Source organism: Trichoderma breve, chromosome 5, assembly GCF_028502605.1.
Source record: "Trichoderma breve strain T069 chromosome 5, whole genome shotgun sequence".
NCBI lineage: Eukaryota > Fungi > Ascomycota > Sordariomycetes > Hypocreales > Hypocreaceae > Trichoderma > Trichoderma breve.
The window spans coordinates 4,054,137-4,080,336 of NC_079236.1; the positions used below are offsets into that span (position 1 = coordinate 4,054,137).

At 47.4% G+C, this 26,200-nt stretch overlaps 5 protein-coding genes across 5 annotated transcripts; 1 reads left to right on the top strand and 4 right to left on the bottom strand.

Annotated features, from left to right (window-relative positions):
* Nucleotides 1-2,887: 2,887 nt before the first annotated feature.
* T069G_08864 (starter unit:ACP transacylase in aflatoxin biosynthesis domain-containing protein) lies at nucleotides 2,888-8,204 on the bottom strand (the record flags this gene model as incomplete). Its single annotated transcript, XM_056176074.1, has 4 exons — nucleotides 2,888-3,198; nucleotides 3,280-7,498; nucleotides 7,566-7,851; nucleotides 7,906-8,204. 4 exons carry the CDS (start codon nucleotides 8,202-8,204, stop codon nucleotides 2,888-2,890), a joined length of 5,115 nt encoding a protein of 1,704 aa, XP_056027023.1.
* A 745-nt stretch (nucleotides 8,205-8,949) lies between these two features.
* Nucleotides 8,950-10,704, bottom strand: T069G_08865 (FAD binding domain-containing protein; the record flags this gene model as incomplete). Its single annotated transcript, XM_056176075.1, has 8 exons — nucleotides 8,950-8,998; nucleotides 9,057-9,099; nucleotides 9,162-9,390; nucleotides 9,448-9,547; nucleotides 9,611-9,696; nucleotides 9,751-9,793; nucleotides 9,852-10,468; nucleotides 10,618-10,704. 8 exons carry the CDS (start codon nucleotides 10,702-10,704, stop codon nucleotides 8,950-8,952), a joined length of 1,254 nt encoding a protein of 417 aa, XP_056027024.1.
* Nucleotides 10,705-11,690: 986 nt separating this feature from the next.
* T069G_08866 (thioesterase domain-containing protein) lies at nucleotides 11,691-12,866 on the bottom strand (the record flags this gene model as incomplete). The annotated part of the gene is made up of 2 exons (XM_056176076.1): nucleotides 11,691-11,783; nucleotides 11,838-12,866. 2 exons carry the CDS (start codon nucleotides 12,864-12,866, stop codon nucleotides 11,691-11,693), a joined length of 1,122 nt encoding a protein of 373 aa, XP_056027025.1.
* Nucleotides 12,867-13,406: 540 nt separating this feature from the next.
* On the top strand, nucleotides 13,407-20,864 carry T069G_08867 (KR domain-containing protein; the record flags this gene model as incomplete). Its single annotated transcript, XM_056176077.1, has 10 exons — nucleotides 13,407-13,521; nucleotides 13,578-13,905; nucleotides 13,981-14,518; nucleotides 14,575-14,822; nucleotides 14,886-14,943; nucleotides 15,016-15,664; nucleotides 15,728-17,484; nucleotides 17,616-18,787; nucleotides 18,845-20,525; nucleotides 20,667-20,864. 10 exons carry the CDS (start codon nucleotides 13,407-13,409, stop codon nucleotides 20,862-20,864), a joined length of 6,744 nt encoding a protein of 2,247 aa, XP_056027026.1.
* A 508-nt stretch (nucleotides 20,865-21,372) lies between these two features.
* On the bottom strand, nucleotides 21,373-26,169 carry T069G_08868 (ABC transporter domain-containing protein; the record flags this gene model as incomplete). The annotated part of the gene is made up of 13 exons (XM_056176078.1): nucleotides 21,373-21,950; nucleotides 22,011-22,102; nucleotides 22,178-22,574; nucleotides 22,650-22,699; nucleotides 22,754-22,818; nucleotides 22,890-22,916; nucleotides 22,972-23,196; nucleotides 23,242-23,282; nucleotides 23,356-23,556; nucleotides 23,611-25,070; nucleotides 25,129-25,315; nucleotides 25,361-25,913; nucleotides 25,975-26,169. 13 exons carry the CDS (start codon nucleotides 26,167-26,169, stop codon nucleotides 21,373-21,375), a joined length of 4,071 nt encoding a protein of 1,356 aa, XP_056027027.1.
* Nucleotides 26,170-26,200: the final 31 nt, after the last annotated feature.

The following is a 26,200-nucleotide window of genomic DNA, read 5'->3' on the forward strand; positions in this document are numbered from 1 at the left end:
TGCGTTTTGCGCTAATATATTCCATTGGCACGTGTAAGCCAATTTGAAACAGATCAAACGAACCAAAGAATGCTGATCTATCACCTCCTAGATTCGATTGTCTACTGCCTGATAACTACTATACCTGGTATCTGTCTCAGTCTCGCAGATCCAACCGCTATCTCAAGTGCTATCTAAGAGGTCGCGCTGTAATTTCTATCTATCAAAGACCCAAGGAATCGTTGGCATCGGGTATCCAAGTAGTAGTTCCTAATAGGTATGGTATGTATGTCATATAGATCCTTCATGTGCACTTATCAATCTCCTACCCATCTAGTCAATATTCGCGAAGCTAGCGGGTAGTAGCAGGTACGGTGCGGAGAACAATTAATTTCTCCGTTGAAGAAGTTCGTGCACAGATACAAAGTCTATCTAACGGCCTCTGCTGGCCAACACTACACACCTACCTAGTATAGCATTGCATTCTTGGCAGTGTTACATACATGTCAGATAGGATTACATGCAGTGCGCTTACTGTAGTACTCGTAGCATTGCATTCCCATCAGAAACAACCAAGTCTGCGTCGCATCGCGTCGAGCAGCAGCAGAGACGTTTAGTAACTGCCAATGAAGCATTCTCTAACCCATGCTTGACACGCTGTCAAAGGATGTAATCGGCATCATTTCCGTCTTACGGAACCACTCGCGCCTATCTCCAAACTAAACCCTACCAAAAGGCGGCCTAGGGCGGGCCAGGGCGGCCCGGGGAGGGGTAGCACTCGGCATGGAATCTGGCCGGATTTGTTCGGGCACGCGGCGTGCAATCTGGCCGCTCGTATGTTGATATTGTCATCGAATCTTGGGAGTTTGTATCCATTTAACCATCCTATCCTCTCGCTATGTAAGCGGGCAATCCGGACTCCGGAAGGGTTACAGCAGTTCGTTGATTTCTGCTTTGACACATTGACTGTGACATTGGAAACTTTGGGACAACGTCGTCTCCCGCCTTGGTGGTATTGTTTCTTAGGATTCAAGTAAAATCCGTCGGGTTTGCTACCACCCCACAGCCATGCCCGTCACTCCTCGGCTCCGCTCCGCGTGTGATGCGTGTCATCAGCTGAAAGTACGATGCTCGGGATATCTACCCTGCGATTCGTGTACGGAGTCGTGCAGAACATGTGTCTTTAGCATGTCAAATAGGCTTGGCCGGCCCTTGGGTTCGAAAAACAAGCGTGCGGCGGCAGCAGGTGAGACAACTTTTGACTCGACAAGCAATCCGGCATTGAAAGCTAATTCGATGAGAAGCAGGAGGCAGAGAAACACAATCATTAGCGAATCAAAAGAACGTTGCGAGGAGTAAAGGGCCAAGAGAAGCCCGAAAGACGCGGAAGCGCTCCTCCATACATCTCGAGAACCAAGTTACCTTATCACCGCGCCCTATCATTGCAACGCAGAGTATCGCAGGCCCTGCAAGCGTGCCGTCGGACAACTCATCCAGTCCGAAAAGCAATGGTCAATCTCCCTTCACTGATGTAAATTCCATGTCCTGGGCTACATCGCCATTCGAATTCTCTCTGCCGTTCCCAGAAGATAAATGGGCACTGCAGGAAGACTTTACGTCCGCAGATATGGTATGCATTCTTTTTGACTCCGAAAATGGTATCAGCCAGATTGGCTAACAACGACTCAACGCAGACCCGAGGCTTATTCCACCACGAAGAGACATTCGAAAAAGAACACGATCCAACCATTTCTGAGGCTTCAGCGGCAGGCCAATCAGAACTGGCCCATCTGTTTGCGATTCCACCGACAACAATACCGATTTCAGCAGAGCTCTCTCAAAGTGTATCAATGAACCAGGAAGAGAGAGCGTCCAATACTTCCAGCCCACTTCAGCACTCCAGTGTTTTGACTTGTACATGTCTCCAGCAGCAAACGAGTTTGCTTTGCAAATTAAGAGGCTCAGAGGTCTTTAGACCCGGGGGCAAGATGTCAATGAAGAGTATTCTTGCGAATATGCAAGAGGCTCAGACAGCTTGGCTTGGTTTAACTGGCTGTACCAGTTGCATGCGAGGCGACGATCAAGAAGTGCTGATACTGGCTCTGATGTGTGTTCGATCTATGCTGTTACAGCTTCAAAACGTGAGCTGGGGCTGCGGTGGGAATCAAGATGTAACGCTTATCTCATCGGAGCATGTTTCCCCTGGCATCAGTGCAGAGGGAGATGTGGAGCTTGAAGTGGTGACGATTGGAGATTTTGAGCTAACCGGTGATGATAAGTCGTCCTTATTATATATTCTCTGGTCCATGATGGTCCAGAAAGTCAATACTGTGTTGGAATCTTTTAGGAGCGTATTAGAGCGCAAGAAGGTGTCTGGAGGCCGTTTTTCAGAGCCAGGGGCTCTCTTATCTGGTGATTTGTCAATGGTGGAACATACTCTAGATGGGCTCACTCATCTATCAAGGTCTCTCTTGGCTTCTCCAAGAAGGACAAGGGATGCGTAAGCTCATGATCAACCCCCATCTTCTAAACTTTTTGAAAATGTCATAGACGGCTACTGGAGTATTTAGACGTATCGGAAAATATACCCATGTCTATACCTTTGTGTGTCCTGTTCTCATTTGTGTTATTGAAGTAATTTGTTTCAAAAGAGGTGCCTCATCGAGTTCGTCAAATGAACTTGCTTCTATTGATTTAACGAATCTTTGAATGTTAGTTTGTAATAAAAAAACCCAAAAAATGGCATCAAATAGCTTTTAATTAGTGTTGCAAACCCCTATTGAGAAATAACGTCATAATAAGCAAAGCGAGTATTCGTAATTTCAGTACTTTATCCTTAACAAAAATGTTCTAACCTCCATTTGTAATAACATCAGTATCGATGCCGCGAATGACCTGCAATGAATTTTCAGAGCCTCTCGTGCAATGCACGTTTCACATCTCCAACTGTTGTATGCTCAACAAAAAAGGATGCCTGGAGCTTCAATCCCACCTCTCGTTCCAATGTGGTGAAAATAGTAACAGCAACTAATGAATCAACCCCAAGGTCTATAAAAGCTGTTTCATCCAACATCTCGTCTACGTTTACTCCAATCTCGCGAGCTACGATGGAGAGTAGAGTGTCAATGATCTCCGAATCTGAGGCTTCAGGGGTGTTGGTACCGGCTGAAGCAGAGTCGTCGGAGGCTTGGACTTCCGTGGTTGAGATCGTAGTAGTCTCTATGGACGAGAACTGTTGTGGAATGGGTGATTTCGGTCGATGAGTCTCGGCTGGAGGGTTTCTGGGATGTGCTCCCGTACTCGTAAGAGACAACTGCAGCACGGCTCGCTTCATCTTCTGAAACTTTATGCCCACTAGTTCCTGGACAATCCGATCTCCATCAAGGACATAGCAATTGCCCAACATGGAGCCATCGTTGGAGGCTGATTCTTGCATGTAAACATAAGTAGAGTACGCCTTCCCGGGGTGGAGAGTTTCGAAAAAGCGCCACGACTGGAATCCGGGACAAATGAAAACATCGTCTTCCGGATAATTCAGTCCGCTATTAACTAAAAATCCACACAAGTGTATGGCTGCGTCGTTCAAGTATGGATCGAGAGTGAAATAGCCGGTGCTGTCACTCTGCGGTAGTCTGACAGTGCCCATTCCATCACTGCCCCTAGTATCGACCACGACCTCTTCGAGTCCCTGATAGGCCTCACCATAGCCAACCACATTAGCAAATAGCCTGTAAACGACGGGCTTCAAGAACGCATGAGCTCTGCGGTTCTTGGAATATTCCTGTAAAGTCACCATTCGCGACCGAAGGAGGAAATCTAGTTGCTGGGGGGAGTTCTTCTGGGCAACACCCTTGGCTACCTTGACCTTGCAGGCTCCATAAGCAATCTCTTTGCCCTCGGGCGTGATTGAATAAAACGTTACACGGGCGAAACCTTGATCTTGATTGTAGATGTTTCTTATGTTGATGACGGGTCTCGAGCCTCTTTCTTCAATCACCAACGCCCTGGCCATCTCCATATCGTATATTGACAGATCGGGCGTCTGCTTTGTGTCGTGTAATCTCCAATACGCATATTTTGTTGCTGCTATGGCCATATCGCAGTATACGACCATTGGGCATATTGTTCGGCCAACTACGGAGTGACCTTGAATAGCCTGAAGGAGGGCAGGTTCTGACGTTTCGGAAGAATATACAACCGTAATCTTGCTGCCTTGAATACTTTCTGACTCGATCCGTTGCACCGAGGAAGTAGATGTAAAGCCAGGATATTTCGGAGGTTGAACTTTTTCGACAACTGGAGAAGGAGCTGTTGTTTGCACTGGTTCAAGCTCTTGGTATGGCGTCCAAAAGTCTTTGTACTCGAATGCGTATGTGGGAAGATCAAGTAGGCGAACAGAGTTTTTGAAGCCCTTATGGAATTCCGGCCAATTGACGTTAACGCCAGTTTCGTACGCAGCTTTCAGTGCGGTCGAGATGGTGCTCCAGTTGTCTTGTCCCGACTTCAAGGACGGGATAAGCCTTGCCGACGCAGGAATATTGAGAGTTCTGCGAACCAGGCTAAGGCAGACTGGATCCGGCCCAATCTCCATGGTAAGGCTATTTCCTCCTATCAAGCCTGCTGCCTCACAAGCTTCAAGAGCCTTGGTAAATTGAACAGATTCCCTCGTCTGCCTAGACAAATATGCAGGTGAAACAGATGACTCAGTCGTTCCCGTAAGACTAGACACAAAAGTAGTATGAGTATTGGAGAATGTAACACCGTTAGCGATCTTCTCAAACTCCTCGAGAATCGGCTCGACTTGAGCCGAGTGGAAGCCAAAGGGGACCTTAAGGAACGTTGATTTGGTGTCGTTTGCGTCCAAAAGATGCTGTTCCAGTTTCTTCAGATCATTGACCGGACCGCTACCCACTGCCACAGAAGGTCCATTAACACACGCGATGCCACATGATTCAAGCTTCAGTTCCACAATCCTTTGTTGGAGATCTTCGGCGCTCAAGCTGGTGACAAGCATGGCATATGTATGAGGTTCGAGATGCTTTTCCATAAGCAAAGCACGCTTTCCAACGAGGTAAAGTGCATCTGCGACTGACAGAGCACCGGACACGGCGAGCGCTGCATACTCTCCGAGGCTGTGACCAAGGACAGCATCAGGGAATACACCCCATTTCTTCAGCGTGTGGGCAATCGCAATCTCCAACGCTACTACTGCCAGTTGTACTTGGGCAGGCGACTTTGTTGTCAAGTCAATCTCTTTGTTGCGGATTAAGTCTACAAATTCGGGAAGCCCGAGATTTGTAGCCATATCTTGGTAGGTTCCTAGCAACTCTGCAAAGCCTTTATCGGCGGCAAATAATTCGGCGCCCATGCCTGCATACTGCGATCCCTGTCCTGTAAACAAGAAGAGACGCGGAGACTTCTTTATCTTCGACTTGGGATCGTTTGGACCTCCGTTAGTGGCATCATGTCGTAGCTGACGAACAACGTCTCGGACACTGGTGCCGACGTAGGCTATGCGGAGCGTTTCATGCATGCGTCGTGCTGTTGTTGAGTAAGCCAAGTCCACAAGTCTTGTCTCGGGTTTTCGCTCCAGGTAGTCGATCAGATTTTCTCGGTTCTTCTTCAGAGAAAAGGCACTCCTTGCGGATAAAGTAACAACATGGAAGCCTCGAGGATCTTCTTGTTTTTCTGAGATTTCAGGTGGCTCCTCTACAATCACACAGCTGTTGCTGCCCGATGCGCCAAAGCTGTTGATCAGAATCTTGGCCTTTTTGTCAGGTTTGGAGCTGGGCTTGAGATCCAACGTCTTTGTTGCAATCCGGACGTTGGCCTTGGCCAAGGAGGGGAAGTTGCGATTGACTTTGAATGGCCATCCTGGTTGAGCGGGAATGAGGCCGTCACGGAGCATCATAAGCGCTTTGATGAGTGAAGTAACACCTGCAGCTGCTTCACCGTGGCCGACCACGGCTTTCACTGCACCAACTGTCAAAGGCTCATTCTTGGTATGGCCCTTGGCAAGCACATTAATGACAGATGTCATTTCTTCCACGTCGCCAGCTTGAGTTCCCGTGCCGTGCATCTCAACGTAGTCAATATCTTGAGGCTGGAGGCCTGACTGATGCAATACCTCTCTATAGATGCGCTCTTGAGAAACGTGGCTAGGATGCAAGATGGATGACGAGGTTGATGTGTATGTCTGTGCCGCGGCCCTGACAACTCCCAAGATGTTATCATTTTCTGCCACTGCATCTTCCAGCCTCTTTAGCACAACAACACCGACTCCTTCGCCCCGCACATAGCCGTCGGCATCATCATGGTAGGTTCGGCAGCCTCCAGTGGTTGATACCATGCCAGCTTTGCTAAGCCCAGAATATGTGTTTGGAGAAACATGGACCGCGCCTCCACCAGCCAAAGCCATGTCACACTCACGCGCAAGCAGGGCGGAGACGGCGAGACTGACTGTGGCAATACCGGTAGCACAGGCGGCATCGACCGAAAGAGAAGTGCCGCCCCATTTGAAGTGATGATTCACTCTCCCAGAAGCGAACGCTCTTCCTACGCCTGGAATATAGTAAATATCAATGCCCTCTTGGTTTAATACATCTTGCCAGTCGGCCGATGTTTGTCCAAAAAAGCTGGCAATTCGATTGCTCTCAGTTGATATAGTGCCATCAGGCGAATAGCCTGCTGATTCAAGGGCTTCATAGCTCGTCGTCAGTAGTAATCGATGGATCGGATCAGCTTGCGAGGCCTCGCGCGGTGACATATTAAACAACCGATTGTCAAAGAGTCCAGGGCTCTCAAGCCAAGCCCCATGCATTGCGGTGGTTGCATTCTTCCTCGTTGACTTGTCATCTGGGTCAAAGAAGACATCAAGATCCCAGCGACTTTTCGGAACACTCTCAATGTGACAGTTTGCAGCCAGCACATCGTCCCAGAATTCTTCGGGGCTGTTGGTACCTGGGAATCTTCCACTCATGCCGATGATTGCAATCATATCAGATCCACCTCGGCCAGAACCTGTGGCATCCGTCGCCTGTTTATTCAGCTCGTACTGGACTTTGGATGATCTGAAAGCCTGTTCAACTGCCGGCAGATAACCCGTCGGGCCAGGTACAGTAACACTGAATGTGGTCGTCTTATCTAATCGAGAAATGCAAGCCTGAATGGTTTCATCGATAAGAAGCGCATTGCTTGCTATATCGTTAATTATTTGACCAACAAGTGAGCCGAGGGAGCTGTTTGTATAATCAATACCAGACGCAGGAGATAGCATCCTCGCCTTTGTCCAGTCAAGCACCCTGTCCCTCCAAGAGAAAGGAGCTAGTAGCTTTTCAAGGTCAATCGGGGGCAGGACCTTGGAGTGAATAAGAGCGCCTATGTCTGTTTTTGCATGTGATGCCGACTGAATCTCAGAAGACCAGCTCGATAATCGGGTTAGTGATGATGGTGCACCGATAATTGTTGTCCATTTCTCTGATACAACGCCAACAGATATCTGTCTGGTAGGGGGAATGCTCTGAGAACTTTGTCAGCCGAGTTTCATCTAGAGGCGAAGAATTGTTTTGGAATCTGGCTTGACTAACATTGCTTGTGTGGAAATCGTCAAGAATAGACTCCATTTTCTCCCGGGTTATCCCAATATAGGTTCTCGCCCAGTCCCCTGAACTGTCCTCGACTAATTTCGTCTGGCGAACTATTTCCCGTGTCATGCGAAATGTGACTTGGACAATCTCGCGAGCCAGAGTGTGTAGTTCTGATGTGTCCTTGGCAGCTACTACTACTGCAGCAGGTAAAAGGCCAGTACAAAAGCCTAGTATTTCGACAGGACGCTCTGGTGTTCCCAGAATAGTAGAATTTCTCTCGGCATGACTGGTTACAACATCAGTTTACATAGTTCATCCGCAATGATCATGTTAAACTCACACGACCAGCTCTCCAAGCCTCCCGATACACATCAGCACAGTTGACACCAAGGTATTGGCACCGTTCTGTTCGTCATTTTCTTCCGCCAATCCGAGGAGTGTGTCAAAAGTTCCTGTCCAGCCATGCTCGCTCTTGCTTAGGGTAGAAAACTCGATCTGTATTACATCCGTGATCTCCTGGAGAAATCTTTTGGCCGCAGGAGAAGTCTTTGCATTGCAAACCAGCGCTCGTATCGAGGTGAGCTTCTCTACTGTTTGGTCTCCAAACAGTAGGAGATGTCGTTTCGTGATTGCCGTCATTGTGTCACTAACTTGGAGATATGAGATCTCCCAGCAAGATGAACATGTGACGAAAGCTCAATACATATTTTGAAACATAACTGGAAACATTATATAGCAGCTTCTTCAGCAAGCCAAACAGAGCTGCCCTTCTTGGGTACATCGTTGAATCCCCATGAAGTCGTGAGATGATAATACATCTGGTCCCCGGATGGTAAGAGATCACCGGCCACTAAATTTCACGGTTCATTCATTAATATGCCGCTTCAGTGGGGCGTTGCCTATTGTAGCTCATGGGTAGCATTGCTGCACCATGTCACATTTTAGCCTATGCTGGAGAATTATGGCACTATAGCCCTCTGAAACTCGCCGATACGTGTACAAACGGCTAGTACCGATAAGATAGATGTCGGGAAATAATAATTGAATCGTTAAACAAACCATATGCCTTACAAATTATCACATTAGTTCACTGCCAGAGATAACGTTCGTTGTAAGCTGTGGAATTTGTTTGCTACCTATGTCTTTTCTGATATACCCCAGTTTTGGTAGGCGATGACAGAAACCGGTCGGGGTGTCAAATTACAACTAATGGCTATCAAAACCATGCGCTATAGGTATCTAGAAAGGGAATGGAGCATTCAATTGAGGACATGGCCTAGATTCTTCGAGGGATAGTAAAGGAACTCTTAGTCCAAATCTTCTCTAGTATTGATTCATATTCCTAGCTTAATATAAAAAAATTTTGCCACTTAAAATACATAGATTATATATCTGAAGCAAGACTTTTCTCCAAATCCGCATATGCATCGTAACTGTGAAACCGGTAAACTATTAGCGCTGCCCTATGTCTGGTGGACATAAGTATCTCACCTATAATCGTGAATAGTGCGTTCTTTATGCGTTGTGGGTATAGCTGTTTGAGGAAAAAATTAGTATCTCGATAGATAAATGGTGGATTAGTACAGAAGAACTGACAACCAGTTGGGCCATCCGCATACTGGCTGATGCGAGCGTCGACCTCATTCTCTCGTCCTGCGCGTACTGAAGAGAGCAACTGAATACGAGAAACTCTATTTTTGCGCAATTGCTGAAACTTCGATAAGCGTGCGTCAATTTGATCTGGGAGGACGTTGGTAAAGAGAGAACCGAGGATACCACCGTCCTCGATGGCCATCATTGCCCCTTGGCCACCAAATGGTAGCATCTATTTCAACGAATTGAATTAGGCAAAGCAATTTTCAACACACAAGTTACAGCTTACCGGATGAGCGGCGTCTCCAACCAAAACAATTCTTCCCTTTACCCAATTTGGGTATGGATCATGAATGTAGAGAGGCCAGCGCTTGACATTTTCAGCAAGCCTGTATCCAGTCAGCAGTCAAAATCTGTTCAATACTTAATATGTTTGACATTCGTATACGTACTCAAACAAGCGAAGGATTTTCTTGTCATAGTGTGAAAACTCAGCCATCATGGCCGCCTTGGCTTCTTCATTCTTGTTAGACATTATCTGCTCATCTTACAACAGCAGACATAACTTACCGTCGCCTTCTTGGTTTCCAACCTCCTGGCTAGGATGAATACCAACAAAATTTTGCACTTCACCACTTTGCATTCGAATCATATTAGCTGTGATACAGTACCGACCAAGAAGGGCTTCCTTACTCTCTACAGGCGTACCAAATGACGTGGCGTTCTCGTACGCTTTCAGATGTGTCGGCGAAAAGGCTCAGTTGATCTGTATTACCATCTGCTAGAGATGCAAGAGCTGGGTCGCTTTTTAATGTGGATGTATCAACAAGGAATCGAAATGCTGCCTGGCCTGAGTGAACTGGTTTTGCTTGATCATCTTCACTTAGAACCGCATCGCGAATAACCGATCTCAACCCATCAGCTCCCACTACTATGTCAGCAGTATGTCTGGAACCGTCCTGAAGAATAATCGTGCCATTGGGATGGGCTTCAGCGACCTGGCTGGCCAGCTTCAATGTCACTGGCTGGGACAGACCCTCCCCAGACATTGTAGCTAATCGTAGCAGCTCAGTGTGCAAGTCCACTCGGTGGACTGCACGCACCGGCGCCCCAAAAGCGCGCTGAGCATTGCTAAGGTCTAATTGATTGAGAGTATTGTAAGTGAGACCATCTATAGTAGCCCATGTTTTTAACGTGCAAGTGCGGGCCTTTTGGAATGAGAAGCCAAGATGCTCCAAGATCCGACCTCCGTTGGGCGTAAGTCCTAATGCTGCGCCTATTTCACCCACGAATGACGATTTTTCGAAGATCTATGGAAACCCAAAAAATAGACTGTCAGCGACGTAGCCTGGCATAGTGTTGCAGAAAAGCCGGACGGAGTTTTGTTCTTCAAAGGTCCCAACGAGGAAATTACGATTAATGTATGCACGGGGGGCAAAGAAATCACCAAAGATCCTACCGTTACTTCGCACCCAGCCTGCCTGAGAGATACGGCAGCTGTGAGGCCGCCAATCCCAGCGCCGACAATAATGACGCGAATTGGCATTGTAATCGAGCGTGGCTTATTTAATGGAAACCAATGTCGTTCGTAATATGGCGGCTAATGATGGTTGCTTGTTCATAGAGGAAAAGTGAAGATTGGGGAGGGCAGCCAGGAATATAAATCAGGAATGTGCAGTGTACCTAGCTAACACCTCCGCCGACCGGCTACTTTCTTTTCTCTTACGAGGTGACACAATATGCGTCCCAACTCGTCGTACGAGATATAGTCACTCCAGGCTGTGTGGCTCGAAGATGCAATTAATGCAATTTTAAATAATAAAAAATCTCTCGATAGTATCCAATAAAGGTAGCCAAGAAAAAAAAATTGTCAATCACTTATGAATTTCCTGGATTCGCTTATTGACACCTTCCGGGTGGGTTTGCGATCGGATAGCATTTCGCCTCTCCATTCAAACCACACAAGTCCGCTGCGGTGTAACGTCTTAGCCATTGATAACGCAAGGGCGAAGGAAAATTGCTCATCACAGAAATAACCAGGATATTGAAACATGAGCACAATAGTGAAAAGTACGCAGATGAGAGAAATGTTCCGGTTGTATTAAGAGTAGCTGTAAATGGGGCGTTTAATTCCGACTGGTCAGCAAATAGATGGTCCCATGTTAAGTAGATGTTTTTATAGACGGAATTTGTAGTTACATTATATATTGTTTCGGTAATGAGTAAAGGGTTACATGTGAATAAATATTTAGAGCTTGTTAGATGCAGGCGATTTCCCCTACTGTATTCATATATATATATATTCGAATTATACGATAGGCCTTGATATTTACTATTGTACTGTTGGTTTTGGGAAAATAATCCATGCATGAGATTACTCACGGTTGTAGAGGTTGAGAGTTTTGCCTTGCACAATCTAGTAAGCGTAACTATACGTTTCAATCGGCGTTTTTGGTATACTGTTATTACTTGATGATCTTTTCAAGAGGGTTTACAGCATACTACGTATCAATTTGCTTGTCCATCTATCCATCATGACCTGTTCCGCCATACCGTCCAATGACTTTTCCTCTCTGCCGGGAGGCCTTGGATGACGTCTCCTAGCAGCTTCCCCAGTGTATCAACCTTTGAAGATGGATTAGTAAATCTTTCTGAATCATATGGTGCATGCATACTCACGTTTGGCTGATGGACAATCATGAAGTGGCTGCCTGGCATCTTGGCAATGCTAATATCCTGAGCTGGAAATAGTTTATCCCAACCAAGTGGACCAAATTGGATTCTCTTGTTGACTAAAAATCGTGTGACCCTCACGCTCATATCTAGCTCTGGATATGCTTCTACACCATCTGGGAACACCCCTTCCGACGCCCAGATGATGAAGACTTCTGGAGCTTTGGCACCATTGGGAATCACCATTGGAGTTGGCATGTATTTTTCCACGGCACCAATAGTTGACACAAAGCTGTTGACCAGCCATTTTGGGGTGCCTCCTTCACTCCAGTTTCCCATCAAGTTATTTTTCGCCAGGCATTCCACTACCTGAGGGGGTAAAGCCTCGAATAATAGTCGACATGGGGAGTCTATTAGAATGAGCTTCTCAACACGCTCGCCCTTACTTATTAAGAGTTTGGAGACCTCGAAAGAAAAGTATCCTCCAGCAGACCAGCCACCGAGAGTATATGGGCCGTTTAGTTGAACTTTCTGTATTTCAGCGGTCCAAATTTGAGCCAAATCGTCTATTGTACCATTAAAAACCTCAGGAGAGTGAAGGTATGGGCTGTTGATCCCATATAGACAAATACTTGGATCAATTGGTGGAATGGACATGTAGGCCATGCCAGACCCCGAGCCATCAGGAAGCAGGAATACTTTCTTCTTAGCCGTGGCCTCGTTGCCTCTGAGAAGTAACACAATGGGAAGTTTCGCTTTGCGTTTATCAGATTGCTTAGGAGGCTCGCGCAGTGTCATCACTTGGTCGATGTGCGCTTTGAGATCCGCGATATCGGTGCAAGATTGAAAAGTTGTGCGATTGATATCATCCTGAAGGCTAAAAGGAACTCTTTTCAGGATGAGTCGGGATAAAGCGGTGTCGTTTTGCAAGTGAGAAATGTCTGTATCATCGGAAAGATCATCAATGTCCATGCCCAATTCTTCCGCTATCACTGCAAGGAGCTCTTCCTTGGGACTGGCAGTGGTATCTGGCATTTTGCTGCGTAATGTTAAAAAAAAAGATGAAATGAAGGTCTGTTAGAGTTCGGAGTTTGGTAACATGGTTATCGATATCTTTTCACAAATGCAGAAGTTTGAAATGCTATTAACTGGATAAATGGCTGATGCATGCGTATATTATGTTTAGTATTGTGAAATAATTACCGAGAATTAGCTTGCCTGCGTTTAGGTGCTTACAGTATCAGCCCACGAATACATGACTGAAAAGCGTTCGATGGGCAAAAGTGGTTGATTATTTCCTGCTTTATCTCACCTTCCTAGATAACACCTGTAGCTTATATCAATTTTGGCTAATGTCCGGCTTGGTTGATTTATATCCCGGTGTTTTCAAAACAAACCACAAAAAGTCACCGGTCCATGGAAATTTGCCTATGGTAATGCACATTGCGTTGCAATCAGCCGCAAGGGGGTGTGCTGGCTTGGTGATGAACTGCTGCATTTAGGTTCATAAGTCGACATGCCGGCCATTCGTGTGCACGCACGGAATGCGCACTCTCAGCAACCAGCCTTACCATAATGGCTACAGCAGGGAATGACGGCACATCTGTTGCTATTACTGGGCTCTCGTGTCGCTTTCCTGGCGATGGAGATAACCCAAGTAATTACTGGAAGTTGGTGAGCGAAGGGAAATGTTAGTTCGAATCTCACGCTAGCTTTGCCAGGTCGTTTGAAGCTAATTCTAAACAGCGGCATGGTCCATGATACCTAAAGAGCGCTTTAATGGAGATGCATTCTGGGCTGGTGGCAAGAAGGGCCACGGAAGTATTACCAAAAGTGGTCACTTCCTCAAGCACGATGTCTCACACTTCGACGCCAATTTCTTTAATATTTCAGCTTTGGAAGCCAATGCGATGGACCCCCAACATCGGCTCGCATTGGAAGTCGTGTATGAAGCCTTGGAATCTGCAGGCTATTCAGTCAAAGACCTAGCAGGCACGCGCACAGGAGTGTTTATGGGTCATTTCACAAGTGACTACAAGGAACTTGTTATAAGCGATACCGATGGGATACCGCCGTACGCCACTACGGGACTGAACAAAACATCATTAGCTAACCGCATTTCTTGGACATTCGACTTACGTGGACCCAGCTTTGCTCTGGACACGGCATGTTCCTCGTCGTTAGTAGCATTCCACCTCGCTTGTCAGAGCTTGCGTACCGGAGAATCAGATATCGCCATTGTGGGCGGCACAAATGTGCTCCTGAACCCTGACATGTTTGTGGCTTTTTCTGGTCAGGGCTTTCTCTCTCCAGATGGCAAGTGCAAAAGCTTTGATGCGTCCGGCGACGGATACGGGCGCGGCGAAGGTGTCGCTGCCATAGTATTAAAACGAGTCGATGATGCCATCGTGGCACTGGATCCTCTTCGAGCAATCATCCGTGCAACTGGCTCAAACCAAGATGGACACACGAAGAGCTTGACACTTCCGAGTGCCGATGCACAGGAGGCGTTAATACGAGATGTATACCGGCTTGCGAAGTTAGATTTTGACCAGACCGGCTACGTGGAGGCTCATGGTACAGGCACACAGGCTGGTGATACTACGGAAACGTTGGCCTTGTCCAGGACAATTGCCAAGGGCCGTTCGTCTAAGAATAAGCTCGTGGTCGGATCAGTGAAGGCCAATGTACGTGTATATGCATGCGAACTGCGAATCACATGGAGCTAACATCATTCATTTAGATTGGTCACCTCGAGGCTGCGTCTGGGTTGGCCGGCGTCATTAAGAGTGTGCTCATGCTGGAGCACGGCGTCATTCCACCAAACATTCACTTTCATAACCCAAATCCCAAGATAGACTTTGAGAATTGGAACATCCAGATTCCTACTCAATTGATGAAGTGGCCGAGCCAAGGAACACGGCGCATCAGCATCAATTCATTCGGCTACGGTGGGACCAATGCTCATGCAATCCTTGATGATGCGTATTCGTACCTTGGAGGTCGCGGCCTTCGGGGGTTGCACTACGTTTCCTCGGAAGATCATGAAATCAGAGAGGAAGAGGAGGAGGACGATGAATGCAACTCCCAACCGAATACACCGCGAATTTATGTGCTTACAGCCCAAGATCGCGCCGGCTTGTCGCGTACAAAGAAGTCATTATCATCATATCTGCGTACCAAGATAGATGAGCTGCATGATGATGATTCACAAGCAGAGAAGTACCTCGCAGACCTGGCCTACACACTCAGCGACAAGCGTTCAAGATTACAGTGGAAAACTTTCGCCCTAGCTTCATCCCTGGATGAGTTAGCTGATGTCCTGGAATCCGCTGACGGTGGCAGAATAGAGGTCATGTCATCCAGCGTGCCGCGTCTCGGATTCGTCTTCACCGGCCAAGGAGCGCAATGGGCCACCATGGGAATGGCACTTATGGCATTTCCAGAATTCAGCGCCAGCATCGAGGCAGCGGATGTATTCCTTAAGAAAACCCTTGGCTGCCCATGGTCAGCGCGGGCTGAGCTTTCTCGCGGCAAGGGAACCTCCCGCCTAGGACTCGCGCTCTATTCGCAGACGCTGTGTACCGTACTGCAGGTTGCCCTTGTTGACCTATTACGCAAATGGGACGTTGTTCCCGATGCCGTTGTTGGTCACTCAAGCGGAGAGATTGGTGCAGCGTACTGCGCAGGATATCTTTCTCGTGAAGATGCCTGGCGAATCGCCTACTGTCGTGGCGTGGTTTGCTCAAACATGAAGACTGCGGCACCAGACCTGGAAGGGGCCATGATGGCTGTCGGTGCATCACCAGATACTTGCTCAGCCTTTATTGAGCGTGTCTGCCCAGACAAAGTCAACATCGCCTGTATTAACTCTCCTTCAAGCGTAACCTTGTCAGGAGATGCAGCAGCTATAATCTCATTACAAGCGGCGCTACAAGAGGAAAACATATTTGCGCGCAAGCTTCTAGTGGATACGGCCTATCACTCGAAGCATATGAAGCTTGTAGCGGAGCAATATGCAAAAGCAATTGCAGCTATCCAGCCTCGACCAAACACAACCACAGGCGGTGACGCAGCCTGCAAGATGTACTCCAGTGTAACCGAATCCGAGATCACATACAAAGACCTGGGACCCGATTACTGGGTTCGGAACTTGGTCTCACCAGTGAAATTCGCCACAGCTATACAGAACTTGATGCGCCCTGACGCAGAGGCACGATCCAGTGGCACAGACGCCGTCGACATCCTCGTCGAGATTGGTCCACACACCGCGCTTCGGGGGCCAGCAACTCAAAGTATCCAAGCACTAGGCGTTAACAACAAGCCATATATGTCAGCCGTAGTACGCAATGAAAGCGCGGTTGAAACGACGCTGAACTTGATAGGCATGCTGATAGCATACGGTAGACCTGTGGAACTTGCGTCTCTGAATGGGACAGTGACTGGGAAAAATAAAATACTAGTCGATCTCCCATCCTATCCATGGAATCATGCACAGCAGTACTGGTCCGAATCACGTCTAGCACGCGGACGCAAAGACCGACCTGTATCTGCTAGCAGTTTACTGGGTTCGCCTGTTCCAAGCTTCTTGGAGGGAGAACGAGTGTGGCGTGGCTTTTTGCGTCTATCAGAAGAACCCTGGATGGCAGACCATAACATTCAAGACTCTGTCCTTTATCCTGGAGCGGGCTTTTTGGCCATGGCGATCGAGGCTGCATTGCAAGGTGCAGACATAACACGCAAGGTCAAGGGCTTGAGCTTGCGGGACATTGAGTTCTTATCGGCTATGCTTGTACCAGAAGATGAAGAGCTTGAACACACTATAACTCTGAGACCTCACTTACTAGTTACTAATTCTTCGGAAGAGCTGTGGAATGACTTTGTTATATGCAGTTCGCCTGATCGCAAATCTCTTGTACGGAATTGCCGAGGGCTCATACGCGTCTGCTATGATGACTCGGGTGTAGAAAACCTGATCACTGAAAAGGAAGCCCAGGAAGATCCTGGATTGCTGCGGTATAAGCAGGCATCAACTTCATGCAAAGAAGAGCAGCATCCGGCTGAGTTCTACCAGACGCTTACCGACTTGGGATATAACTATGGCCTAACTTTTGCCAACATCACCGAGGTTTCGGTAGGTGACGGCCAGAGCCGCGGTTCTGTGACCATTCCAAGTGTTGGCCTACACGATACACAAAGGCCACATGTAATCCACCCCGCGACCTTGGATGCCATGTTCCATCTGGCCTTCGCAGCCGCCAATAGCAATCATCTAAGCAAGCTGACCGTACCTATGGTGCCCAAGTCCATGGATGAGATGTATATCTCCACCGACATACCATACTTGGCGCAAACCAAATTGAAAGGCTACTCAAAAGCTCGTAAGCTCGGGTCCAGAAGGCTGTTGAAGGCAACAATCGGGATCGTGGATGAAGAGGAGCAACGGTCAGTTCTCGAAATCTCCGGGCTACACTGCACTGAGATCGCGCAGACAAGCGCTGCCCAGAAGACAGCCGTGCTGGCCCGAAAGATGTGTAGCAAGCTAGTCTGGAGGCCATCGATCAACTTCATTACCAACGAAGATATTCAGCGCATTGTTTCTATATCAACAGAGCGATCAACACAGACGAGCAATTATCAGCAGCTATCTGAGGTAAGTTACTCTGTATCCTTTTGAACGACTTTTTTTTTTCTTCCCGAATTCTAAATTCGCGACTCTTTTTTTCTTCTTTGTACTCCTTTTGAATGTATCACTTGGTTTTGGCTGACAATGGCTTCTCAAAGTTCATCAACATCATCCACCATACAACCCCGACGATGCGCATTGTAGAACTAGCGCAAGAAAGCTCTACTTTTGCTCAAGATAAAACTCTTTTGGAAGATGTGCTGCAGAGAGCAAATTACACAACCTTCGGATACGATGGAAAGACCAAATCTGGACCAGGGGATTCTTCTCCTGCGGCCGAAGGAGTTACTCTACAAGCTGATCAAAATTTGTTCCAGGAACACGCCAGAACAGCTGATCTCGTCGTCTGCTCAGCAATATCTTCGGCGCCGTCAAACATTGCCAATAATGCAAGGCTTCTGCTCAAGGAGGATGGAAGGGTTTGCGCAATTGAAGCCCCAGAACAAGTGGCAACAGCAAAATCCGTTCTTCAAGAAGCCGGCTTCACGAACTTTTTCCAATTTGGGGGCTCTGCCTCTGGCGAGCCTGTATTCCTTGTTGGCTCTTTGGAGAGTAGCGAGAATATTGCTGGTGCTGGCCTAAAAGAAAAGGACATCGTGCTAATTCAACCAGCTAATGCGAATGAATCTGTTACCGCAGCGGCGGAGCAACTAAAGAGAACACTATCAGCTCTTGGCTATGGCGCATCCATTCACACCTGGGGCATTGACAACGTATCTGCTCTCAAAAACAAGGACTGCGTCGCTCTTCTTGAAGCCCAATCCGCTGTCTTGGAATCACTGGCAGAGAAGGACTTTTATGCTGTGCAAAAGCTCATCACCCAATGCAAAAGTCTTCTCTGGATTGATGCACTGGATGATGCCAGGAAAGGTCTGATCAATGGTTTGACACGAGTTGTACGCAACGAAATCCCGGGAAGCCAGCTCCAGACTCTTCACGTATCATCAGCAAGTCTGTCACAACCGAAGCGTCTTTCACATTTGATTTGTCAGGTGTTGGGCTCGAAAACTTCTGACAACGAGTTTACTGTTGAAAACGACATGATATATACCAGCCGTGTTGTTATAGATGAGGAACTGAGTGCCGAGATTGACGAAGCGCAACAGGCCGGCGCCGATGCAACTAGTCATGTTCCATTGGCTAGCATAGATGCTCCTCTAAGCTTAACCATGACCAGCACTGGTACAGTATGCTTTAAACGCGATAGCGTCCCGACAGCAGATCTCGAGGGCGACGAGGTAGAGATCAATGTCAAAGCAAGCACTATCAGGTAATAACCATCCTTGTCCTCAGCCTGTTAAGCATAACCGCTAACTAGTGTACTCAGCTCTAATCACCTATTTTCCGATAGTGATGAGCCTCTCATATTTGAAGCAGCGGGTGTGATTGTTCGCGTTGGATCCAGCGTGACGAAATTTCAGCCTGGTGACTCGGTAGTCACGTATAGTCTTGGCCTCGCAGGCCAGACTTTGCAGAGGACTAAAGCAGATTTTTGTCATCTTTTACCTTCGGGATACACATTCACAGAAGCAATCAGTGGGGCTGCTGCTCATGCGGCAGCTTGGTACGCTTTGGACCGAATCACTCGGATTCAGAGCGGACAATCGATATTGATCCATGCTGCAGCGGAAGATGTTGGCCAAGCTGCAATTCAGATCGCACGTAACTACAACGTGGAAATTTACGCCACCATCAAGGAAGAGGGGGAGCGAGAACTGCTATGCGACGCATATGATGTTCCGAGTGATCACATCTTCAACCTGCAAGATTCCCATGCTGTGGACAGTATCAAGCAGATGACGAACGGCGGTGGTATCGACATCATCCTCGGCTCACCACGAAATGCGGCTCACAGACAAACGTCACAATGCCTTGCAGCCTTTGGTACTTTCGTAGAGATTGGTCTACTCGACAGCTCATACAGCAAGGTGTTGGACGCAACTTTTGTCCCTCAAGACACAACGTTCAGCTCTTTTAGCCTCAGCCACATTGCCCGCAAGAGTCCTCAGCTTATGACTCAAATCATAGCCGCCGTTTTCGAACTCCACTCCAAAGGAATTACGAAGCCCATAGCTTCTTCCAAAGTTTTTTCGGCCTCTGAAGTGGAGAGCGCAGTTCAGTATGCGCAGACAGAGGGACAAGACAAGACGATCATATTATCATGGAATGATGATGACTCTGTACCTTTGATGGGATCTGGTGAACGTCAACCCATTGACCTAAACCTAAGAAGCGATGCATGCTATATCCTCGTTGGTGGTCTTGGTGGTCTGGGCCGCAGTCTAGCCATCATGCTTGCGGAAAACGGTGCACGAAAATTGTGCTTCCTTTCGCGATCAGGGGCAGCTTCAGCCTCAGCCAACGATCTTATCAGCGACCTTGAAGAGCTCGGCGTGCAGGTTCGATGTCTGCAGTGCGATGTATCAGAGATATCGGCACTCAAGAACGCCTTAGACGTCTGTTCAGCAGAGCTTGGCCCAGTACAAGGTGTGATCCAGTGTGCGATGGTGTTACGAGACACCCTCTTTACCAACATGTCATATATTCAGTGGCAGGAATCCACGCTTCCCAAGGTTCAAGGAACGCAAAATCTCCACAAAGCATTGCCTGACGTCGATTTCTTTGTGGCGCTTAGTTCTTTTGCTGGTACATTTGGCAATCGTGGCCAGAGTAACTATGCAGCAGGGTGCGCATACCAAGATGCCCTTGCCCTTCAGCGTCGCGATGAAGGAAAGAAAGCCACAACTCTTGACGTTGGCCTTATGCGTGACATAGGCGTTCTGGCAGAAAACGGCATGACAGACAATCTCAAGGAATGGGAAGAGCCATATGGTGTCCGTGAGGGCGAGCTACGAAACCTGGTCAAACTGGCAATTGCCGGCCGTCTGCCCGCCCAAGTCTTAACCGGCCTTGCTACTGGCGGTAGCGCTGTAGTAGCCGGTATTCCTCCTCCTTTCTATCTTTCGGATGCCAAGTTCTCTATCATGGCTACGACAGATCTTGAAAAAGTGAGTGATTCTGCTGGCGATTCGAATAGCAGACGCAAGAGCGATTCAATTCGAGCGTTGATTTCCAAGTCGGAGAGCTTGGTTGATGCGAGTGGGCATATAACAGCGTCGCTTGTAAGCCGAATAGCAAAAATGCTTCAGATAGAGGCAGAAGATGTCGATACTTCGCGGGCGCTACATTCTTACGGCTTAGACTCTCTCGTCGCTATCGAGATTGTTGACTGGGCTCTAAAGGAGGTCGAAGCCCGTGTTAGTGTTTTTGATATTATGGCAGCTGTGCCAATTACTGCAACAGCTAGTAAGATTGCAAATGCGTCGGCGCTTTGTAGCAAGGAATAGTATAGGTAGAATTGAATAATGGATCAGTTATGGGCATTTAATATAGGCAAGAATCACAATACAATAGATTAGTCTGCATATTATTGCCCTCTGCATCGAAACTTTCTGTCGTTTTATGAAGAATTTGCCCTTTACAAGATCCCATCGTAGAAAAGGATCATCATGATAAAACCACAAATGAGTGCCAGGGCAAACTCCAGTTCTCGCCGCTATATTTTAGTGTATGGCTCACTAAATACGTACCTAGCTAAGGATTGGTAGAATTGCCCTGAAGCATTGCAAGTAAAATTAAAATTACCCATGACCGAATGAACGGCCAAGGAGATCCCCGGATACACAAGTGGCCATAGCATTTGTTAAGAAATGAGTACTTTAGCGGAAATATGATTAGATATGTAAAAGGAAAGAGCTCATATGCTCTGTGTAACCTTAGATCCAAACCCTTGTGTAGTGAAGATGAATTTACGTGCCGTGTTTGCCTACCCAACAACATCGTCCGATTGTTCATCTACTCATTGCCTGCGCTCACCAAATCTCCAAACCTGCTCCCCGCCTCTCCTGCTAATACGGCTGGAATGCCCGTTTCAACAATTTCCCCTCTATCCATAACAACTACTTTATCAAAATCCATTACCATATCCAACCGGTGGGCAACCGCAATAACTGTGTAGTTTTTGAACTCAGTCTTGATCGTCCGCTGCATTACGCGTTCTGTCTCCTGATCCACGCTAGAACTGACTTCATCCAGTAACAAGATGCCACCATGTTCTGTACCGGCAGCATACTTTCGTTGTCTAATAGAGCGCCTGATCAGAGCACGTCCAAGCGACATCAGCTGCCGTTGTCCAGCGCTAAAGGTGGACGCATTCATGCCTGCGTCCAAACCACCGCGCTCTTGAACAAACCCCCACAAACCGACAACTGTAAGCACAGCCTCGCATTCCTCGCGCGTTGCTTCTTCAGATACATCAAGATTAGCCTGGAAGGTAGATCCGTTGGGCAAGAAGACGGTTTCCTGGGGCACCGCGATGATACGTTGGCGTAGCTCAGATCGGTTTAAATGTTGGAGCAGCTGGCCATAAATAACTATATTCTCAGCCGTCGTTGATGTGGGGTCGAGCAGTTTGAGAAGCAAGGCGATAAGACTAGATTTACCACTGCCAGTGCGACCGCAGATGGCCACCTTCTCCCCAGAATTGATCGTCAGATGGATGTTATGGAGGGCAAGACGAGTTGTGCTACCCTCGTGATGTTCAGAGCTTCTTGAGGAGTTAGTACTTGGCCAAAAAGATTATTACAATTCAGGTTCTTACGAATATGTGGCGGATACTCCCTTCAGCTCCACCACACCACGCTGTGGCCAGCGTTCAGGTGGAATGATTCTCTCTCCGTCTCTGTCTTCCGGCTTCACAGTATCGTTAAACGTCTTGAGTCTTGCAATCGCCCCAAGTGAGGTCTCGAGACTGGTCCAGAAAAGGACAATACCGGCAAGATTTTCGCCGAAGCTCAAAAGACTGTACAGAGCAGCACCAGCGAAAGCAGAATTGGAGTGGAGGCGGACTGCGAGCGTCGTAAGGGCTATTGCTAGTAGCATGACGACAACATTGAGGACGAGATTCAACCACTCCTGGATCATGAGAAGTAGATACGATGGCCTCTGGCTAGAAGTAAGTAGCCGGAAATTCTTGTAAACATCACTGGAGATAAAGCCTGCAAAGCTGTTGTTAATAGTAGCACCATAATTAAGCAAAGCAAACAATGTGCATGATGAGTTATTGGACTTACCAAATGCCCGTAGAGTTGCGATGCCTCTGACAGTATCAAGAAAATGGGTACTAGGTATAGATCAGTACAAAACATGGCACCACGTGAGGCTTCCATGAACTCACTACAGAGGGCTCTTGGCTTCTAGGTCAAGCAATCGTAGTTGTCGCGAGGTTCGCAAATAGAATCTCTGCACCATATAAAAAGCGCGACAAGGAACGGAAAGCTGATTGCAAGATACAGAGACGACGTGAGCATGACAGCCATTTGCCCGATAACTTGAGTGATCTATTATCTTTGTCAACCCATGGACTCAAGTCTCTCCAGGGTTGTATATCCATACCGAAAACAGAGTGCTGACAGTTGCATCTGGTAATTCTGTGTCGATAAGGTTCAAATCTTGCGAGAACAAGTTTGTAGTGACGCCAGTATCAGTTTCAGTGAAGAAGCGCAATGTTGCTCGGAACAGTGTTCGTAGGATATCTTGGTGAAGATTGGCGCCTGCACGTTTGATTGAGACAACCCAGATCGAGGCACCGAGGAGAAATAATGATATCAAAGCACCAATCTGAAGTAAAGCATATATCCCAGCCCAGAAAGCATGGGAGTGCACCGGATGTTCTGCATTTATATCATCGACCCAGTACGTGAGCCCTACACGATATCGTTAGGTTGAATGAACAGATTCTCAGTATTTGCACAAAGTTTTCATTCCACCGTGACTTACAGATTGTAGAAAAGTTCAATAAGAAACCCCACAGCGTGGCAAAGAACAAGGCAGATGCCGCCACGGGCCATCCCATGTTCATCATATAATGCTTGTATACTGTTCTATCCCCAACCTGTCGAGACGCGTCTGCATTAGGTGTGGTGTTTACAGTAGGTATTGTTGTCTTGATTTCTTCGAAAGTCGGCTCTTGAACATTCCCTTTGGGGACTGAACGCTCTGGCCGAGTATTATTCTCTGGAGATCTCTTCAAACCGAGACGCTGGAGATAGCCCTGATTTGCTATGAGCTTGTTAAAGGTGCCTTGTTCGCTAACGATGCCATCTTCAAGCACGATCACGTAGTCTGCCGCAGGTAAATGCCGAGCACTATGAGTGCATAGAACAACAGTAGAGCGTCGTCGCGTGAGAAGCCCTTCCGTGCCGAAAACTTTACGGAACACCTGCTGCTCCGTATCAACATCTAAACCACTGAAGATGTCGTCAAGAACGAGAAAGTCCGTCTGTAGATACAAAGCTCGCGCGAGAGCAACGCGTTGCTTCTGGCCTCCGGACAGGGAGATACCATCAGATCCAACATTTGTTTTGTCTCCTTCTGCCAAAGTGGCGAAGTCGAAACCTAAAGCTGTAGCATCGATGACTTCGGCATACCTTTCTTCGTCGAGTGAAGAAAATCCGATAATATTATCCTTGATTGACCCGTTGGATAAAAACGCTGCTTGATCACAAAATCCAACATGTGGAATATGTGCATCCAAAATAATTCGGCCTTCGTGGAATGGAATCTCCCCTAGCAGCGCTTTGCAGAGGGTAGATTTTCCTGACCCAACAGGTCCGACGACAACAGTGAGCGAGCTCTTTGGTATCCGGATGTTCACATCTCGTAAGACTGGCTTGTCCGCCTGCCAACCGAAAATTCCATTTTTAATGAGTACTTTCGACTCAAATGGAAGTATACTCTCTACTAGAGCTTTTCCAGAATTTCCTTTTATATCGGCAAAAACCTGGCGGAAATCATCACGCGTTTCACACTCCAAGAACGCCTGAATTCGACCTATACAGGCCAGAGCGGAGATGACTTCAGGAATTGATTGGAAGACTTGAGACAACGGCATAGTCAGAAGCGTAAGAAACGAAAGACTCGTGAATATCCGTGAGGCATCCAGTCGATTTTGAGTCAACGCGAAGGTCAGAGCCGGACTCAGAAGCAGTGGAATGAACCCGAAAAGAGCTGCAGCGATGAATATTTTGCGGAATCGGACTCCGGCTATTAGTTCCTCAACCCGAAGCTTTTGCACGAATTGGCGAACCGGGGACGAAAGGCCGGATATTTTCAGGTTCTTCATGCTAGCAATTATTATAGCAGTCAGACCGACTCGTTTTTGGACCAATGCCATCCAGTCTCTCTGTGCGTTTCCTATGAAGTTCATCACAATCACCAGACATATGAAACATACGATTACCACTCCAATAGGAGCGACGAAGACCACGCCAACCCGACTGTATAGCATCCATGCAGACAATGCAACCTGGAGCACACTTGCCCAAATATCGTGCAATTGCCTGAAACCCATTCTTATTCGTTCAATATCAGTGCTCATGAGAGTCAACGCAGCATTATCGTCGCTCGTCCCAATGCGGGCTTTTGTGGCTGCGATGAAAGTCTCCGTGACTAATATCGATCGCAACATAGTTCTCATTCTGTGGTGATAGTATCTACACTTGCCCGTTAGCGCTTTGTTATGCTACCGATGATTTGTATGAATAGGCATACCGATGAAAGGCCCAGCAAAGGGCAATTCCTGCATAGATGAAAAAACTAGCGCCAATGAACCCGTAACCGATATTTGGGTTGAGTGTGTCCTCGGCAAGATAATCCAGCAGCCGCTCAATGAGAAGAGGCTGAGCGAGTGTAAATCCAAGTAGGCCTAATCGTGGAATTGTGGGGAGAAGAAGGGGCCCTATGAGTGTGCGCATGAGAACTTTGGTAAGGCCGAACTTGTCACCCTTCATTCTCGAATAGTCCATGTTACGAGAGAACTTCTCATGGATTATTTCGGGGTCTAAAGACTTATCAAGGGAGTAGAGGTCATCAAGCAAGATAATTTTCCTATAGCCGTCTAGGAATAGCTTGTTCAGCCAGAAGAAGACACCTAGCGACAAGATGCCACTGGTTTCCTCTGGGCTGTGATCTTTCTCATTCCAGTTCATCCATTTAGACTTTTTCCGGGATTCTAAAACCAGTATTGCGGTCTTCAGAGCAACAGCGGCAGTGAAGAGATTGCTATAAGAGAGCTCCGCAGAGGTAGCTGATGATAGATAGAATGTTCTTACTTGCGTGACATCGAAGAGCAGAGACAAGAGCAAGTAACTTGTTAATAACACTGATGGTCGGGGTGACCTATTGTGTTCTACAGTCGTAAGAGGGATCATCGAAATACTTGACAGCAGCTTGAGAACTGACGCAGCTATGAAGATGCTTGATATATGGAATAAGCCGAATGCTGCTGCAAGAATAAGAAGTGCGAGTTGAAGCACGGTATAAGATGTCATGGCCGCCTAGGGCAACACAATCAGTGACTTGGGATTGTACATTTCATCATGGAACGGGTGAACATACCACTTTGATGATCTGGAAAAGAGGTGCATTTACTAACACAGGCTTCCTGGCCTGGGAGACTGTCCTCCATGATGCGGCTATTATAAACAGAGCAGATGGCAAAATAGAAAGAAATACTTGTTCAAACTTTATATTAAAGTCAAACTGCTCAATATTTTGCTGAAACAGTTGGTCATTTCTGACAAACGTCGACATTATAGCGAGGACATTGAGGACTTCAATAAAT